Genomic DNA, 20,575 nt, shown 5'->3' on the forward strand with positions numbered 1-20,575 from the left:
GGACACGGTGGCATTATAGGGACACAGGACAGGGTGGCACCATGGGGACACAGGATGGGGTGACATTATAGGGACACAGGGCAGGGTGACATCCCGGGGGGACACAGGACACGGTGACATTATAAGAACACAGGACAGGGTGGCATTGGGGGGTGACACAGTGCAGGGTGGCACCATGGGGACACACGACACGGTGACATCCCGGGGGGACACAGGGCAGGGTGGCACCATGGGGACACACGACACGGTGACATCCCGGGGGGGACACGGGCACAGCGCGGCCCCAGCAGCGCTCGCAGCCCCCCCGCTCCTCCCCTCCGCCTCTTTTGTTCCCCGCTCCGCTTTTCCTTCATGCCAGATTAATTCCCGGGCGCTGCTGGAAGCAGTCGGGGAGAAATTCCTCCCGCATCCTCCTTTCGGGGCTAATTGGTGGCGCCGTGACGTCAGCGATGGATTTATCCCCGGGATGGCTGGGAGAGGCTCCCAGGAGGGCCCGAGCTCTCATCCCCGCGCTCTCACCGCGCTCCTCTCCCTTTTCCAGCCGGGATTGATCCCTTTCCCCCCATTCCCAGCCCCGCGCGCTCCTAATCTGACAGCGGCCGGGAATTAATCGGGCTGGCCGCAATAGGATTAAGGGAGGGGAAGTGCGTCACGAGGTGCGGACAGGGGGTTCTGCTTTTGGGGAGGGTGGAAAAAAGGGGTGGGGGGGATAAAAAAAAAAAAAAATTAAAAGAAATCTGGGAAATAGGTTGGAGTGTTCCCGGGGGGTGTGTCGGGAGCGAGCGCGCATGTGAGGAGTGCGGGGCGGGAGGCAGCGAGCCCGCCTCGTCCTCCCTTTCTCCGAGCATCCTCCGCGATGCCATCCTGGAGGTGATACAGGCGCAGCAGCATCCATGGCCTGCCCCTAGCCGCGGCATTCCCGGCTCTTCCTCCTCCTCCTCCTCATCCTCCCGGGAAGCGCCGAGGCCGAGCTGAGAGGGACCCGCGTTCTCCTGTGGTTTATTTTTTCCAGGCTCCTCGGGAATTGAGGAATGCAATTCTGCCACCATGATGGAAGGTGGGTGATGAGCCGGGCGCGTTCTCCCGGCTTTGGGAAGGAGGAGGAGCCGATCCCGCTCCACCCGGGGTGGTCGGGGAAGGGGGGGTTTGATCCTTTCCTAAATAAAATAATAATAATAATAATTAATAATGGAATGGAATCCTCCCCTCCCCCTAATCCCGGGCAGTTCCAGCGGCAGGGTGGTGGTGATATAATATCGAGCCCGTGCGATTATTTGCAATTCCATCCCCAGCCCTGTGCGGGCGGCTCGGGCTGGGCAAATTCCCGGTTTTCCATGGAGCCGCCGCTTCCCCCAGCCCAGAGCCGGCTGCATCCGTCGGGATTCAGATCCCGAAATGATTATTTGATGCCGCGCAGAGGATGGAGCCGGGGGTGTGCAGCTGACAGATGGGATCCGGTGCTTTTCCCTGGATGGATGAGCCGCGTTTCGGGGGGAAAAGAGGAAAAATTGGAACTGGAGATGATTTTTTTTTGGTTTTAAATTTTGTTTTTTCTTGCCGTGTCGTGGAGATGCCGGTCCGGGGAGGGAGGAGGAGATGTTGGATTGGGGTTTCTTGGCATAAAAAATGGGAATGAGGAGGGAATACGGGCTCCAGGCACAGGATGCTTCAGGGAGCCGTGTCTGATCCTGTGTGGGAAAAGCCTCTGGGCATGACAGGAATTTTATCCTCTGTCGTCTGTCTCGGCCGTATGTAAAGCTCTCCTTTATTATTTATCATTTTAATTCCTCCTGGAGCAGGATGCAGGGAAAGGATGTCTTGGATTTAATTCTATTTTAGCAGAATGGCTGCTCCAGGCCTCACAAGAGCAAAATATATTGAATTTTGGGGGATTTCTGGCCCCTTGGTGGCAGCAGCAGGGCCTGGCTCTGTGGAGCCACTTCCAACCCAGGGAGCTTTCCCGGGATGACAGGCAGAAATTGGGCTGCTTCCCGGATTATCCCTGGAATCTGGGGCTGCCCCCTGCCCAAATTCACCTGGAGAGGCGCCGGGATCCATGGAAATTTTATGGATTTAAGATATTTCCCCGCTCCCGGGAATCCAGGCGTCGTCACGGCCGCGTGTGGCACATGGAACGGCCTTTCCCAGGACGGGGTTTGGACGCTTGGGTGTGAAGGAAATGAGTTTTGTCATCCTTTGGATCCCAGGAAAAGCTTTCCCTGCTTTCCCTGGTGCTGACGAGAGTCACAAGCAAACGAAGTTTTAATTTTAGCCCATGACATCAAACCCATCCCACCACAGGGGCAGGTCACGGCAGGGAAAATGCCAATAAAAACCCGGCTTCTCCCAAAATCCCAACCTTTGGGGAGGAATTCTTCTGGATAAATGGAAGCTGTCGTGTTGTAGGCCTTGGTTTGAGGGATTTTATTCAGTTTTGAGGCTGCTCGGGGGAAGTAAATTGGGGTTTTGAGGCTCTTTTGGGATTTGGGGGTTTGGGGTTTGGGGGTTTGGGGTTTTGGGATCTGAGGTTTGGGGTTTTTTTGGGGATTGTTTTCATTCCTTGAGGATTTGGGCCTGGCAGGAGCTTTGGTCACTGCCCAGCCCCAGGCTGGAGATGGATCCAGGGCTGTGGCCCATGGAATGGGAAGTGGAATCACCTTCCGTGACCCAGCCATGCATGGGGAAAAAAAAAAAAATTGGGGAAAAAACTGAAATTCTCTTGATAAAAAGGGAATTATTAAACAGCTTGAAATGTTCCCCCAGTGGTTGATGCAAACCTAGAACAGAAGTTGGGAAATCTGGAATAATTTCTGGGGTTTTTGCAGGTTTTTTTGAGTTTTGAAGTAGTTGGAAATTGGTTGGATTTGTGGGAGAGTGGAACTTCAAGATACTGCTGCAACTCTGGCCCCTTGCAGGGGTGATTTATTAATATTATTTATTTCTGTTTAATATTATTTAATATTATTTATATTTAATATAATTTGTTTGTATTTTATTTGTATTTAATATTATTTCTATTTAATATCATTTATTTCTATTTAATATTTATTTATATTTCATATCATTTATTTCCATTTAATATTTGTTTCTATTTAATATTTTCTGTTTATATTTCATATAATTTATTTCTATGTAGTATCAATTTTCCTATTTAATATTTATTTTTAGTTAATATAATTTATTTCTATTTAATATATTTTATTACTATTTAATATTTATTTCTATTTAATATAATTTATTTCTATTTAATATTATTTATTTCTATTTAATATTTTTTATTTTTATTTAATATTTTTATTTAATATTTTTATTTAATATTTAATATTATTTAATATTTATTTAATATTAAATTTTACTATTTAATATAATAGAAATATTAAATTATATTAAATAAATTATAATTATTTATACTTAGTATTATTGATTAAATAAATTTATTTAATGATAATTATTTAATATTAATTAGAATTAATTCAATGGTTTCAACAAACTCGGCTTAATTGGCGCTGAAACTTTTAAACCTGCGCAAAACACCGCGAGTTCCTTGCGGTGAGGGGTCTTAAAGGGGTTTAATTAGGGCTGTAATTAATTATTCCAATCACTTTTGGTGCTGGACACGGAGCTGGAAGTGGCGGGTGGGGCGCAGGATCCCCGGGATGCTCCTGGCTCATGGATTCCTTTGGATTCCTTTGGATTCCTTTGGATTCCTTTGGATTCCTTTGGATCCCTTTGGATTCCTTTGGATTCCTTTTCCTTGGGAAAAAAGCGAATTCTCCTCGTGGGGAAGGGCGCGGGATGAGCGATTTTTGCTGGACACGGACGTTGTGCTCAGGAGATGGAATGTTTGGTCATTCCCCTGGGAATGGAAAAGTGTTTCTTGTTCATGGATACCCAAAAATTCCCAGTGATGCCCAAAAAAACCCCAAGTGTGGGAGATATTCCCGGAGCCCAGCCAGAGGTGTCTCCAGCAGTGGGAATTCCTCCCCCTCCATGGAGGGCTGGGATGATGGGATGCAGGAACATCCCATGGATCTGGCTTCACTCAGCCCGGTGGGAAGCAGGGCTGGGATGGGGATCCAACCCCCCCGAGGTGCCTCAGGTGTGGAATGAGGGCTTTGGATGCTCCCTCGGGATTGTGAAACGCTCGGAAGCGCCGCGGGCGGGCGGTGGAGGTGAACAGCCGGGCACGGAACGGGTTGGACTCCTTTTGGAATCCTCTGCCGCGTCTCCAGGGCGTTGGGAGGCTTCCCTGAAGTTTGGGAATCGCTGCTCGGGGAGGAGCTCTGGGATGTCGGGAAGAGAGGAGCGGATGTGGCTCCTCCGGAGAAAGTCATTCCCGCTTTTCCTGCTCCCTGTGCTTCTCCAGACCCCAAAATGGGGGAGAAGCCTTCCCAGAGCGGGAATTTCTCGGAATCTCTTCAAACTGGGAAGTTTGGTCACTCGGGGAATTTCCATGGGAATGTTCTGTCCAGCTGGGAATAGTGGAAGTGTCCAAGCCCACGGCAGGGCTGGGATGAGATGGAATTTAAGGCCCCTCCCAACCCAAACCGGTCTGGGATTCTGCAATCACATCCAAACCGGGAGAATTTTCCTGGAATCTTCTTTTAGCTGTGGCCAACTCCGTTTTTGGAATGCCGGAGGCATCGATGGAACATCCCAAAATTCCTCTGTGCTGATTGAAAATTGACTTGATTTGATTTTTGGGTGGTCTTATCCCGGTAAATTTTGGTTGGAATCCAGGAAAATTTGGGGGTTTGGATTTGAGGAGGGAAATTTGGGGGTCTGGATTGGAGGAGGGAAATTTGGGGGTTTCGATTTGGAATTTTCTCCAGAACTGGGAAGGAAACAACTTTTTTGGGATGTAGGAGATGATTTTTTCCCTCTTTTTCCATGGCCAGCCCAGGGAATGCTGAGCTGGATCCATGGATTTGGCTCCTCCCATGCCCCAGGATGGGCTGAGGGTTGGGGACATCCCACCACTCTCCAGGCCAAAAATGTCCTTTAGGACTTTTGGGATGTTTTGGGGGGGCTGATCCAGGTGGGTTTGAGCTGTCAAGGAGGAATTTTGTGGAAATGAAGCCTTGGAAGTGAAAACCTGGGAAGAGAAAAAGCTCTGGAGCTCTTGGGTTTGGGGTTCAAAAATAAAAAAAAAGGAAAAACCTCAGAAATGTGGCAAAACCTAAAACATAAATTATGGCAAAACTTGGGAGGGGGAAAAAAAGTGGCAAAATCCTGGAAAAAGATGGCAAAACCTTTAAAAAAAATGGCAAAACTCCTCCTTGGGATGAGCCCAGTTTAAAATGTGCCCTTGGGAATCTGGAAGCGGCTCCCAAAGGCGGGAATTTGGGTTTTTCCTGCCAAGGCGGGAATTTCCTGTGTGATTCACCAGCCTCAGTCGGGTTTTAGGGATTGTAGGAAAAAAAATTCCAGGTGAAGTCGGGTGCTGCTCACCTTGAGCCTCCCCCGGTGCGGGGTTTTATCCGTTAAAAACGTGGATTTGGGTGGGAAATGTTGGTGTTGAGCCCCCAGAGGTGTTGGAGGTGTGAAATGGGATTGACCCGGAGTTTGTGGTGGGAATCCTGATCCAATGCTGGGATGGGAGGAACATGAAGGAAAACGGGATTTATCCAGGGTTTGTGACAGGAATCCAAACCAAATTTTGGGATTGGAGAGGAGGAAAGTGAAGGAAAATGGGATTTATTCAGAATTTGTGGCAGGAATCTCAACCTAATGTTGGGATTGGAGGAACATGAAGGAAAACGGGATTTATCCAGAGTTTGTGGCAGGAATCCCAAATTTTGGGATTGGAGGAACATAAAAGAAAACAGGATTTATCCAGAGTTTGTGGTGGGAATCCCGATCCAATATTGGGATTGCAGGAACAGGAAGGAAAATGGGATTTATCCAGAGTTTGTGGCAGGAATCCCGATCCAATACCGGGATTGGAGAGGAGGAACGTGAAGGAAAAGGGGATTTATCCAGAGTTTGTGACGGGAATCCAACCCCAATTTTGGGATTGCAGGAACATAAAGGAAAACGGGATTTATCTAGTTTGGCAGGAATCCTGATCCAATATTGGAATTGGAGAGGAGGAACACGAAGGAAAACGGGATTTATCCAGAGTTTGTGGCTGGAATCCCATTTTTTGGGATCGGAGGAACATGAAGGCAAACGGATTTATCCAGAATTTGTGGTGGGAATCCTGATCCAATTTTGGGATTGCAGGAACACGAAGGAAAACGGGATTTATCCAGAGCTTGTGGCAGGAATCCCGATCCAATACCAGGTTTGGAAGAACATGAAGGAGAATGGGATTTATCCAGAGTTTGTGGCAGGAATCCCGATCCAATACCGGGATTGGAGAGGAGGAGCATGAAGGAAAACTTGGGAAGGAGGGGATTGCAGAGCTCCTCCCCAGAGCAGTGACCTGGAAGCGCTGGGATGCTCCAAACCTGTCAGTGAGGATCCATCTGCCTCGGGAAGGGAGGGGGTGCCTCATTCCCATTTTCCCTTTTTCCCACCAGCCGATTTTTTAACTCATTTCTTTAACCCCAGGCCGTGCTTTTTCTTTATTTTCCCCCCAGCTTTGGGAGGAAAAATCCCAAAAAATCAAAAAAAATCCCCAAAAAATCCAATCCCTTGGGGGCCATGCAGGTGGATTTTTAGGGAATGAGCTTTTCCCAGGAGCACAAAGTGTGGCCCTGTTTGCTCTGCCAGCCATTGAGGAGCTCAGCTCTTTGTTTGGAAGCAAAATTCCGTTGCAGGCGGCTGTTCCTGGGCACTTCCGAAGGGTTTTCTGCTCCTTCTGTGGGAATGAAAGAGGATCGAGGCTGGAAGTGCTTCCAGCTGCTGAGGTTTTGTACTGGAATCCTCAGAAATGGATTTATTTTCATTAGAATTTCCTTTTAGGTGTTGGGGGCTTTTTTAAAATTTTAAGTTAATTTTTTTTCCCATTTTATTTTTTTTCCCGTTTTAAATTTTCCCCACTTAATTTTTTTCCCCACTTAATTTTTTTTCCCCACTTAATTTTTTTTCCCCACTTAATTTTTTTTCCCCACTTAATTTTTTTTTCCCCACTTAATTTTTTTTTCCCCACTTAATTTTTTTCCCCACTTAATTTTTTTCCCCACTTAATTTTTTTCCCCACTTAATTTTTTTCCCACTTAATTTTTATCCCCATTCCAAATTTTTTCCATTTTAATTTTTTTCCCCACTTAATTTTTTCCCCTTTCCAAATTTTTTTCCCATTATTTTTTTCCCCACTTAATTTTTTTCCCCACTTAATTTTTCCCCACTTAATTTTTATCCCCATTCCAAATTTTCTTCCATTTTAATTTTTTTCCCCTCTTAATTTTTTTCCCCTCTTAATTTTTTTCCCCTCTTAATTTTTTTCCCCTCTTAATTTTTTTCCCCTCTTAATTTTTTTCCCCTCTTAATTTTTTTCCCATTTTAATTTTTTTTTTCAATTTTTTTTTCCCATTTTAATTCCTGGAGCCAGAGATTTTGGGGCTGTCCTGTAGGAATTCCTGCACTTCTACCAACGTCTCCTCCCCAGTACAGGAAGTTTTGAGGTGGGATTGGGAAGTGGGAATTCCCCAGCACATCCCAGTTTACACTGGACTGGTGCTGACAAGGATAAGATCGTTTAAAAGCAGATTTTAAATCCTGTATTATCTGGGAAATATTCCTGACCCATCCCAGCCTTGGAAAAGCACTTCTGGAATCGGCAATTTTTAATTTGTGTTTAAATTCTGAGTTTTTGGTGTCGTTTGTGTTAAATTTTTTGGGTTTTAGGTAATGTAAGGAGGAAAAAAAAAATCTTAAAATTCTCCACCTATGCATGGTCAGGAATTTAAAATCTCAACTTGGGATTAATTTGGGGAAAACTGCAGGAATTTTGGGATAAGCTGGAGCAGGAAAGATGAGGTTTTCCAGCCTGCCCTTGCTTCAGCAGCTCCACAAATACATTAAATAAATAATATATAAATAAATATTTATATCTATATTTATATAATTATATATGTAAATTATATATAATATATAAATATATATGATATAGAAAATATATAATAAAAATATTATATAAAATGCATCTTTAAAGCAAATAAAAATAATATAAATATATAATAAATAATATAATATTTAATGCTCCATTTATGGAACTCATTAAATCTACACATTGTTATTGGAGTTAATATTAATAATTAATTCCTAATAATCATATAATTGTGGAATGGATCCTGGATTTTGGGGATTTTTGGGATGAATCCTGCTGGGGTTGCCGTGGATTTTAAGGAGAGTTTTTCTCCCAGTCCCGAGTTTTGCTTTGGGCTCAAGCCCCGCCCTGTGTGGTTTATTCCATGTGGGATATGGATCATTTCCGTGCTTTGGGGTGTATTCCCGAATCCTGGGAATATTCTGCAGCTGGAATCTTGTCCCTGAGGTGTTTGAGCAGAGCTGATCCAGCCCAGGGCTTTGTGCCTGGCTGTGTTTAATGCCAGGGAGGTTTCGGTTGGATTTTTGGGGATATTTCTTCATGGAAAGGGTTTTTTTCCAGCCCTGGAAATTCCCTGAGGAGGAATTTCAAGCCCTGTGGATGTGGCACTTGGGGACAGTGGTGGCCTTGGCAGTGCTGGGAATGGTTGGATTTGGATTTCTGGATCTTGGGGGGTTTTCCAGCCTAAAAATTCCATTATTCCAAAGCAGCCGGCGTTCCCTCACTGTGCATGGGGCAGGTTTCACCCCCAGCATTCCCAGCCCTCGGAGCTCCCGGCTCCGATTCCGTGAAGATTTGGGGAGCTGGCAAAGGGCAGAAGGCGCAGAAGGTCTGGGGAGGTCCTGGGAGCCCAAATCCCGCTGGGAATGCGGGGCTGGATCCTGCTCTGGGACAGGGGGACACAGCCCCAAACCCAGGGGTGCCCACAGAACCTCCTGGGATCCCTTCCCACCTGGAATGGGCTGGGAAAAGGGGCTGGATGTGAATTCACCCCCCTCGGGCAGAGTTCAGAGACTGAATTACCCTCAGGGCTGGGAATGAGGCTGAGTTTGGGATCAGCCGCGGGATTTTGGATCACCTCTGTCCGCTGGAGCGAGATCCTTCATTCCCACATTCCCACATTCCCATTCCTGGACTAACCCTGCTCCTCCTTAGGTGCCTTTTTACCCAAATTTCTGATCAGGACCAAACTTTCCAGCTTTTGTTTGTATTTTTCCGAGGAACCACCCCCACCCCAACAGCCAAGCATTGCTCACTTGGATTTTCAAGGATTTTCTTTCCTCGGAGCCACAGGTGAAATGCCAACAACGTCCTGCTCTGGAAAATCCCTTTTCCTTTCTTTTTCATTTCCCATCTTCCAGCAGGGAGGAGCAGCCTGGGAGAGCTGTAGCCATAAAATCATGGAATTGTTTCGTTGGAAAGGATGAGCTTGAAGCTCATCCCATGGGCAGGGACACGTCCCAGGCTGGCCTTGGGCACTTCCAGGGATCCAGCTGCTCTGGGAATTCCATCCCAGCCCTTCCCCACCCTCGCAGGGAGCGATTCCCTCCCCGTGTCCCATCTGGGATATTGGGAAGTGGCGCTGGGAGCCATTCCCTGGCTCCTGTCCCTCCATCCCTTGTCCCCAACCCCTCTCCAGCTCTCCTGGAAAGAGCTCTGAGCTCTCCCTGGAATTTCTCCTCTCCAGATGAACATTCCCAACTTCCCAAGTGCTGGATTTGCTGCTGGATCCGGGAGCACCGAGGCCAATCCCAAAGGATTTGTGCCACAACCTCTCCCGGGGCTCCTTTGGAGTTCCTCCTCCCTGGAACCAGATCCGGGATCAGGCCGGGAAAGGAGGGGAGCTGAAATATTAATGAATAATAATTAATATTAATGAGAATTAATTAATATTAATGCCACGGGGAAGGGCTCAGGTTATCCCTGAGCCGCTCCCGAGCCCTCTGGAATGCTGGGAAGGCGTTAATTAATTTAATTACCCAGCAGAAAATGGGGCAAAGTGCAGACGCTGGGCTGGGATCTTTGTGCTGCTGGGAGGGGTTTGGGGGTGCAAATTTTTTGATATCCCGAATTTTTTTATTCCCAATCCCAAAATTTCCTGTGCAAGGGAAGAGGGGTTGGTGGGAGAAGGGCAGGAATTCCTACAGGACAGCCCCAAATTTTTTATCTATTTATTGATGAGATGTGTTATTTATCATGTATTTGTATATGATATATTTTATTTCTTATATAATTATATGCGATATAAATAATGATATTTTTAGATTTTTTTTTAGGTATTATTATATACTATTATTTTCGATTTTTAAGGTATTTTTGGGGTATTTTTAGTATCTATATTATATCTATCTTTTTATATATATCTCTTTTATATATTCGTTTATATATTCATTTATATATTCGTTTATATATTCTTATATTCTTTTATATATTAGTTTATATATTCTTTCATATATTCTTTTATATATGTATTTCTCATCTTTATATTCATATTTCTAATATTTTTACTTATAGTTATATTTATTTGTATTTCTAATATTTTTATCAGCATTTCTAATATTTTTATGGGCGTTTCTAATATTTTTATTTGCATTTATAATATTTTATGGGCGTTTCTAATATTTTATGGGTGTTTCTAAGATTTTAATTGGCATTTCTAATATTTTTATTTGCATTTATAATATTTATTGGTGTTTCTCGTATTTTTATTGGAGTTTCTCATTTTTTATTTTTGTTTATAATATTTTTATTGGCATTTCTAATATTTTTATTGGCATTTCTAATATTTTTATTGGCATTCCTAATACTTAATTGTCTTTCTAATATTTTTATTAGCTATTAAATGATGCTGGTCCTTCTCAAAAGGAAAACAGAGGGAGTTTCACAGTTTTAAACAGGGAATTGTGTTTCCCTGACGGAATTTTTATGGATAACAGGGAAATAAAAAGGGTTGAAGGGGTTGGATAATGCCCTGATTTGGGGAGATTTTTGTGTTTGAGGTGAGATCCAGCGGGGCTGGATCAGCCTGGGATTGTTCCAGCAGTCCTGGAATTTCCAGCACTGAGAATTCCAGGTGGGATTTCTGTGATCCAAGGCTGGGATGTCCATGGAAAGATTTGATTCTTCCCTGGAATTTCCAGAGAATTCCAGGTGGGATTTTGGTGCTCCAAGACTGTTGATGTCCATGGGAAGATTTGATTCTTCCCTGAATTTCCAGCACTGAGAATTCCAGGTGGGATTTCTGTGATCCAAGGCTGGGATGTCCATGGAAAGATTTGATTCTTCCCTGGAATTTCCAGAGAATTCCAGGTGGGATTTCGGTGGTCCAAGACTGTTGATGTCCATGGGAAGATTTGATTCTTCCCTGAATTTCCAGCACTGAGAATTCCAGGTGGGATTTCTGTGATCCAATGCTGGGATTTTCATGGAAAGATTTTATTTGTCCCTGGAATCTCCAGTGCAGGGAATTGCAGGTGGGATTTCTGTGATCCAATGCTGGGATGTCCATGGAAAGATTTGATTCTTCCCTGGAATTTCCAGTGCAGAGAATTCCAGGTGGGATTTTGGTGGTCCAAGACTGTTGACGTCCATGGGAAGATTTGATTCTTCCCTGGAATCTCCAGCTCAGAGAATTCCAGGTGGGATTTCTGTGATGTTCATGGAAGGATTCAATTCTCTCTTATCAGGGTGAGTCTTTCCAGGAAGGTCTTGGGGTGTTCCATCCCTAAAACCTCCTGAGAGGGTTTGGGGAGCAGCAAATCCCAACACTCGGCTCAGTCCCTGCCCCTCTGGATCGGGAATTTTCCTGTGCCAGGGGACTCGGGAGCTCCTGGGAAATCCCAATCCTGGCAACCCCCACTCTGGGCCCTTTGTGGTGTCACCTCGGGGTGAATGGGGGGATTTTGGGGATTTTCTGCTCTTGGAGCCCCTCCTTTCTGCTCCCCCTTTCCCAAAAATCCCCGTTTTCCCCTCCATCCGCTGCTGGCAGATGGAATTCTTACATAACCGAGCTCCGGAGCTCATTCCAGGCAGATCCGGGTTCTGCTTCGGAGGATCCCAAACATCAGCTCAGCCCTGGGGCTCCTCCCGCTCCACTCGGGGTCTGGAGCACCGGGATTATCCAGGGGGGACATTAATGGGAATATTCCTCGGTTATTGCGGCCTCACCTGAGCCCTGGAGCCGTGGGGATGGGGAAAATGATGGATTTGGGAAAGCAGAGACATCCAGGGTGAGCCTGTGAGGTTCAGCTGCTTTCATGGAATGTATGGATCCCACAGGCTGGAATTCCTGGGATGGGGGAAGATGTCCCTGCCCGTGGGAAGCGGGAAAAGCTTTAAAATCCCCTCCAGCCCAAATCATCCTGGAATTCTGCAAAAAGAGGGAGAAGCTTGGAGAAACGCACTGTGCTCCATCTGCTTCCCAAGGGTTGTGGTGGTTCCTGGGGGCCCTGGAATTCCAGGATTTCCCCTGGAATTCCAGGATTTCCCGGCTGGCTCCAGCATCCTCGGTTGTGCAGATAAAACCAGAGCTGAGCACAACCAGGCTCGGGGTTTAAACTGGGATTTAAACCCCAGGAGGGTTTTTCCTCCTTTCACCAGTGCCCAAAAAACAGCATGGAAAAGGAGGAAATATTTGGAATAATAACTGGGAGATAAACGTTGAGTGGGAAACAAATATGGAGTGGGAAATATTAATTGTGAAATAAATATGGAGTGGGAAATATTAATTGTGAAATAAATATGGAGTGGGAAATAAATATTGATTGGGAAATAATAACTGGGAAACAAATATTGAGTGGGAAACAACTGGGAAATATTAACTGAGAAATAAATATTGAGTGGGAAACAAATATTGAGAGGGAAATAAATATTGATTGGGAAATATTAATTGAGAAATAAATATTGAGTGGAAAATAACTGGGAAATATTAACTGTGAAATAAATATTGATTGGGAAATATTAACTGGGAAATAAATATGGAGTGGGAAATATTAACTGGGAAATACTGAGTGGGAAATAATAACAGGGAAGTATTGAATGGGGAAGAAATGTTGGGTGGGAAATATTAATTGGGAAATAAATATGGAGTGGGAAATAAATATTGATTGGGAAATAATAACTGTGAAATAAATGTTGAGTGGGAAATATTAATTGGGAAATAAATATTGAGTGGAAAATTGAAAAAACTGGGAAATATTAACTGGGAAATAAATATTGACTGGGAAATAAATATTGACTGGGAAATATTAATTGGGAAATAAATATTGAGTGGAAAATTGAAAAAACTGGGAAATAAATATTGATTGGGAAATAAATATTGACTGGGAAATAAATATTGATTGGGAAATATTAATTGAGAAATAAATACTGAGTGGGAAATATTAACTGGGAAATGTTAACTGGGAAATAAATATGGAGAGTGGGATATTAAATGGGCAATAACTCTGTCCCCCACTCTGGGAGGGAGTTAATAAGCATTAAATGAACAAATAAAAGGCAGAAAGAAATGTCCCCACAACCTCCTGGCAGCTCCTCGCTGCTGGGATCCCTTTTCCCACCTCATTTATGGATCACAGCCGGCGAGGGAAGGAGGAAGCTTCGGGAGGATTTATTGGAATTTTAATATTGCCTTTTCTTTTGTGCTCCTTTCTCCCCCAGGACTGAAAAAACGCACCAGGAAGGCCTTTGGGATACGGAAGAAAGAAAAGGACACTGACTCCACGTGAGTTGATGGTTTGGATGTGGTTTGGAATTTGGGGCATCCCAGGCCGTTGTTATCTCTTTGGATGGAGTTTGAGCAGCGAGCTCATTCCAGCTGTTTCCCAGAGTGGGATTTCCTGGGAGCTGCTGTGGGGTTCTTCGTGCCTGGGGAATTTTTGGGGCTCGCTGGAAAAGGAGTCCCTGGAGTTGGAGCCGATTCAGCTCTGCAGAGCTCCTTGGAGATGTAAATTCGATTTATTCTGGTGTTCGTGCAGGTTTGGGGCAGCTCGGGGTGGGGAAGGTGCAGGGCTTGGTGCAGCACAGGGGTTTCACTTCCCAGAAAACATCTGGATTCTTCCCACATCTGGTGGGGGATGCTGGGGGTGGGGGCTGAGCCCGGCCTGGGAAGGGGCTGGAGCTCCAGGAGAGGCTGAGGGAGCCGGGAAGGGGCTGGAGAATCCCTGAGGGAGCTGGGAAGGGGCTGGAGAATCCCTGAGGGAGCTGGGAAGGGGCTGGAGAATCCCTGAGGGAGCTGGGAAAGCTCAGCCTGGAGCAAAGGAGGCTCAGGGGGAATTTCTGGCTCTGCACAAGTCCCTGGCAGGAGGGGACAGCCGGGGGGATTTGGGATCTGCTCCCAGGAACAGGGACAGGAGGAGAGGGAACGGCCTCAGGCTGGGCCAGGGGAGGTTTAGGTTGAATATTTGGGAAAATTCCATCCTGGAAAGAGTTGTCCAGCCCTGGCACAGCTGCCCAGGAGTCCATCCCATCCCTGGAGGGATTTAAAATCCCTGTGGATGTGGCACGTGGGGACATGGTCAGTGGTGGGAATGCTTGGATTTGATGGTCTCAGAGGGCTTTTCCAGCCCAAACAATTCCATGATTCTCAGCCCCCGTGGCTGTGGCCCCGGAGTTGTGGCACAGGAGCCACCACATCCTGGGGACAGCGGGGACAGGCAGCGGGGAGAGGCCCCTCCTGCAGCTCCGCTCGGCTCTTCCACATCCCGGCAGAAACTCCGAGGCTTTTCCTTTTATTCCACCTGGATTTGTTTCCCTGAGCTGTTCCCTGTCCCGGTGGGAGTAGTTTGGAGGTTTCCCATGCCAGGGGACACATCCCCAAGCCTGGCCAGCTGTCCCTGGTGGCACTGGCAGCTGGGCCGGGCTTTTCCTGCTGTCCCAGAGCACGGGACGCACGGAGCGCATCCCAAAAGAGGGATTTGCATCCCCGAGATGCATCCTGCGGATGGTGGCATCCATCCACGGGGCTGTGGCAGCTCCAGCTGGGTCTGAGTTCATCCATAATTTATCAGGATGGGCGGGAATGAGGCTCCTTTGCGTCTTCCCATGGAAAAATGGCTTTATCCAGCGCTGGGATTTCCATGGCTCCATCCCGCTGTTCCCGGCAGGCCGGGGAGCTGCTGGCAGGGACAGGAGGGATCCCAGGGCGCTGCGGAGGTCGCCGAGAGGCCACCCCGGAGGACGCTGCAATTAGCAGCAGCCGTGATTAGCACGGCGGGGTCACGGCGCGGTCACACCCCCAAGGGCTTTGGGCGATCTCCAAATCCAAATCCCTGCAGGCGGGAGGGATCGGGAGAGAAGGGAGGGATGGAAAGGGAGAAGGGAGAGATGGAAAGGGAGAATGAAGGGATGGAACAAGAGAAGGGAGGGAGGGAGGGATGGAACGGGATAGAAGGGAGGGGAGGGATGGATGGAATGGGATAGAAGGAAAGGATGGAATGGGATAGAAGGAAGGGATGGAACAGGATAGAAGGAAGGGATGGAACAGGAGAAGGGAGGGATGGAATGGAGAAGGGAGGGATGGAATGGAGAAGGGAGGGATGGAATGGAGAAGGGAGGGATGGAATGGAGAAGGAAGGGAGGGATGGAGAAGGAAAGGATGGGATAGGAGAAGGAAGGGATGGAACGGGAGAAGGAAGCCAGGGATGGAATGGAGAAAGCAAGGATGGAATGGAGAAGGAAGGGAAGGAGGAATGGGGAAGTCGGGGATGGAATGGGAGAAGGAAGTCAGGGATGGAATGGAGAAGGAAGGGATGGAATGGAGAAGGAAGTCAGGGATGGAATGGAGAAGAATGGGAGGGATGGTGGCATCTGCCACCCCCTGCAGCCACCCAGGACACCACACCAGGTCCCTGGAGCTGCTGATGGGGCTGGAATGGCTCGGCTGGAGCTGCTGCTCTTCCCCCACCTGGGGAGGCTCTCCCCAGCAATTCCAGCTGGGATGGGAGCAGGAGGCGCCACCCCCTGTGCTGGGGATTGCGCAGTGAGCAGGAACAGAAGCGATTTTTGCCACCCCTGAAGGATTTCAGGGACTTTTGTGCAAAGAGACGGAGATAAATAGAGCTGGGACACAGGTGTGGATTAATGGAGAACTTTGGGAATGACGTTATTCCCGGTGAAACCAAGGGGCTCCGAGTGACGCCCCGAGTCGGGTGTGAGCTGGTGGCGCATCCCTGGCAGCGGAGGAAATTCGGGATGTGCGGGAACCGCTCTGGAATCCGTGGGCATTCGCGCTCCCTAAACCCCTCGGAATGGTGGGGCAGCGCCGGGATGAGCTGCCCTGAGCCAGCCCAGATCCCAAATCCCATCTCTGGGGAGCCTCAGCAGGTTCCCAATCCCTTCAGCATCCTCCTGGCAGAAATAAAGCCTGGGAATTCCTCCCGATGGGATTTATGCCTCCTGCAAAAGGATGGATGCAGGGCAGGGATGTGGCTGGGACAGCGCCAGCAGCGCTTTATTTACTGATAAACCTCAAATGTATCAGCTGATAACGGGAGGGCAAAAATTCTGTGTCCCTGAGTGGGTTCCACGAGGAGCAGGAAAATCAGATGTGCTGAAAATTCCGTGATTCTGTATTAATTTTATGTGATAAAATATTGCATATTCTAATTATCATTAATATAATAACAGTGTAATACTATAAAATAATATTATATAATAAGTAGTAGAAATATATTAAATTAAATTTTAATTGAATTAAATATAGATATATAATAAATATTATTATATATTACAGTTTTATGATATAAAATATAATATTTTATAATTTATATTATATATTATACATGTATAATCTAATATAATATATATACAATATAAGATATACTATTATATATGGCATAGTATATAATATATATTATTATATATTACAGTTTTATTATATAGAATATAAGATAATACATATAATATTGGATAATATATATTTTATTGTATATATTGTTATATATTATACTATATATAATATATAGAATATATGGTACAATATATATAATATTGTATACAGTATACTGTATATTATATAATTATAATAATTATATCTCTATAATAATTATAGAGATAATTGTATCTCTATAATATCTCATTATATTCTATATAATAAAACTTCTATATAATAAAATAAATAATAATATATACTTTTTGCTGCCATTAATTAATTTAAAAAATAACTTAATTAATTGGTTAATTGGGTGCACTTTGGGCACTAACACAGCTCCTTTTTCTGTTCTTTCCAGAGGCTCACCAGACAGGGATGGCATCGTGAGTATTCCCCCTCCAGTGCCACCTCCTCTCCCACCTCCATCAGCATTTCTCAACAGTTTTCTGTTTAATATAGAAAAGAAATGTAAAATCCCGGGTTAAAAAAAGCACCAAATTCCAGGTTTCCTATAAAAATCTCCAGAGGGAGACGTGAGAGAGGCAGCAGGAGCCGGTGTCCCGCTAAAGCCCAGCTCCTCATCCTCGTTTCCACTCCTGCTAATTGGCTTGGGCCGGATTTGCTGCCCGAGGAGTTCAGGGGAAATTGCCAGAGCAGCTGTTTCCAACCTCTATTTTTATTTTCTATATTAACCTGAAAACAAGGAGACGTTTGTGGTTTTGGTTTGGTTTGTTTTATTTTAAATTATTGCTGCTTTTAGTCCTGGTGTTAGAAACGTCCCTGCTAGAGATGGGCCCTGTCTCTTTTAGTGTTGGGCACCAAAAATATGCTGGGTTCAGACTGGGCTTTATTTCTTCAGCAAATCCAGATTTTAGAATTTCACCTCAAAATGAAGACGAGCCCCTTGCAAGGCTCAGCAGAGAGAGCAGTGCTGGGGTACCTTTTAAAAAGATAAAAATTTTGGGGGGGCCAAGCTGCTCCTTGCAAGGAATTGTTTTGGTTTTCCCCCCAGTCTGACCCAAAATCCTCAGCTTGGGGCCCTCCCTGCGTGTTTTAAGCTGCTTGTTAGGAAATTGGGATTAAAGTAAAGGTAGTGCCTTCAGCAGGGCTCTGCTCAGCAGTGAGAAATTGATAAAGAGCAGGTTTGGGTTGGATAAACTGATAAAGAACAGGTTTGGATTGGATAAATTGATAAAGAACAGGTTTGGGTTGGATGAATTGATAAGGAACAGATTTAGGTTGGACAAATTGATAAAAAGCAGGTTTAGGTTGGATAAATAACAGGTTTAGGCTGGATGAATTAATAAAGAGCAGGTTTAGGTTGGATTAATTAATAAAGAACAGGTTTGGGTTGGATGAATTAATAAAGAACAGGTTTGGGTTGGATAAATTAATAAAGAACAGATTTAGGTTGGATAAATTGATAAAGAACAGGTTTAGGTTGGATAAATTAATAATAAATAACAGGTTTAGGTTGGATAAATTGATAAAGAAAGGTTTAGGTTGGATGAATTAATAAATAACAGGTTTAGGTTGGATAAATTAATAAAGAACAGATTTAGGTTGGATAAATTGATAAAGAACAGGTTTAAGTTGGATAAATTAAGAAAGAAAAGTTTAGGTTGGATGAACTAATAAATGATAGGTTTAGGTTGGATAAATTGATAAAGAGCAGGTTTAGGTTGGATAAATTAATAAAGAACAGGTTTAGGTTGGATAAATTAATAAAGAACAGGTTTAGGTTGGATAAATTAATAAAGAGCAGGTTTGGGTTGGATGAATTAATAAAGAACAGGTTTGGGTTGGATAAATTAATAAAGAACAGGTTTAGGTTGGATAAATTGATAAAGAACAGGTTTAGGTTGGATGAACTAATAAATGATAGGTTTAGGTTGGATGAACTAATAAATGATAGGTTTAGGTTGGATAAATTAATAAATAGCAGGTTTAGGTTGGATAAATTAATAAATAACAGGTTTAGGTTGGATAAATTGATAAAGAACAGATTTAGGTTGGATAAATTAATAAATAACAGGTTTAGGTTGGATAAATTGATAAAGAACAGATTTAGGTTGGATAAATTGATAAAGAACAGGTTTAGGTTGGATAAATTGATAAAGAACAGATTTAGGTTGGATAAATTGATAAAGAACAGATTTAGGTTGGATAAATTGATAAAGAGCAGGTTTAGGTTGGATAAATTGATAAAGAGCAGGTTTAGGTTGGATAAATTAATAAATAGCAGGTTTAGGTTGGATAAATTAATAAATAGCAGGTTTAGGTTGGATAAATTAATAAAGAACAGGTTTAGGTTGGACAAATTGATAAATAACAGGGTTAGGTTGGATAAATTAATAAAGAGCAGGTTTAGGTTGGATGAATTGATAAAGAGAAGGTTTAGGTTGGATAAATTGATAAAGAACAGGTTTAGGTTGGATAAATTAATAAAAAAACAGGTTTAGGTTGGACCTCAGGAGGAATTTCTCCAGTAAAAGGCTGCCCAGGGAGGCTTGGAGTCCCCATCCCTGGAGGTGTCCAAGGAACACCTGGATGTGGCGCTTGGTGACAAGGTGGGGATGGGGCACAGCTTGGGCTGGATGATCCTGGAGCTTTTCTCCAGCTTTAACTCCGTGAATATCCAGGGAACATCCCCAGGCCGTTCCCTCTTCCAGCAGAAATCCCATGGGCAGCTTTTCCCGCCCAGGTGTGGGCAGAGGGACCTCGGCTGTCCTCTCCAAGGATGCAGAAATGCAATTTTTAGGGAATAAAATGAAGCTGCTGAAGGTGTTTGAGGCAGAGGGATTGCAGATGGAGACATTTGGTATCATTTTTCATCCTCCAGAGCCTTTCCCAGGTCATTTTTGCTGGCGTGGGCAGGAGGCAGATCCTGACTGCTGAACAGAGCCCACAGGAAAATCCGCCTTTAATCCTGGGGGAGCCCCAGCTGAGCCCCCCTTTCCTGATAAACCCGTGTTCCCTAGTCCCTAAAACTTGGTTTTTTAAAAAGAAAAAACCCCAAAATCCCGGCTGAGGAGAAGATATTTTAACCCTTTTTCTGCCGCCCCCACCCTTGCAGCAGCCCAGCCCTCATCCCAATGATCCAACTTCCAATAGCAAACCCGAGGGCACGCGGGAAGGAGGAAATAAAAACGGGGTAAGGAAAAAGGAGCTCGGCTCCCAGCTCCCACAGGGGTGTGGAAAACAGGGAATCACCCTCGGTTCGGAACCCAGAGTTGTAGGAAAAGCACTTCAGGGTCAGCCGGGCTGATGGGAACGGGGTTAAATACAAATGGATGGGGGAAAAGCAGGAATCCCGTGGAACAGCGCCCAGAATTCCCACGGGACGGAATCCAGAGGAGGTTTTCCCACAGCTGAGCTCCCAGGGAAGCTGCTCCATCCTTGGGAGATGTGGAGTGAGGGGCTGCATCCAGGCCTGGAGCAGGGAGTGCATCCTGCCAGACCCTCGGCAGGGAGCTGGGATGGGAATGCTCCCTCTGGAAGCTCAAGGGAGCTGGATTATCCCGTTCAGGCTCCCAAAATTGTGGTGGCCGTGGGACTTTGGATGGGTTTGGGTGCTCAGAGCCAACCAGGAAAGGGTTCCAGAGGTGAAGGATGCCCAGAGCCTCTTCCAAAGGGAATTCCCTGGATCCCAAGCAGCAGTTCTTGTGTGTGTCAGTGTTTCATGGCATGGACTCATCCCAGACCCTTCC

The 20,575-nt window shown here is 45.2% G+C and overlaps 1 protein-coding gene across 1 annotated transcript in view; it reads left to right on the top strand.

The window, feature by feature from the left end:
* The first annotated feature begins 1,003 nt into the window (after positions 1 to 1,003).
* The window catches only part of SGIP1 (SH3GL interacting endocytic adaptor 1), a 51,195-nt gene continuing 31,623 nt past the window's right edge, over positions 1,004 to 20,575 (top strand). Inside the window, exons 1-4 of the mRNA XM_058842720.1 lie at positions 1,004 to 1,057; positions 13,655 to 13,718; positions 17,224 to 17,248; positions 19,942 to 20,019. Of these exons, the coding sequence (XP_058698703.1) occupies positions 1,048 to 1,057; positions 13,655 to 13,718; positions 17,224 to 17,248; positions 19,942 to 20,019 (177 nt within the window). The 5' untranslated portion in view covers positions 1,004 to 1,047. The remainder of the gene's footprint in view (positions 1,058 to 13,654; positions 13,719 to 17,223; positions 17,249 to 19,941; positions 20,020 to 20,575) is intronic.

Source organism: Poecile atricapillus, chromosome 7 (assembly GCF_030490865.1).
Source record: "Poecile atricapillus isolate bPoeAtr1 chromosome 7, bPoeAtr1.hap1, whole genome shotgun sequence".
Classification (NCBI taxonomy): domain Eukaryota; kingdom Metazoa; phylum Chordata; class Aves; order Passeriformes; family Paridae; genus Poecile; species Poecile atricapillus.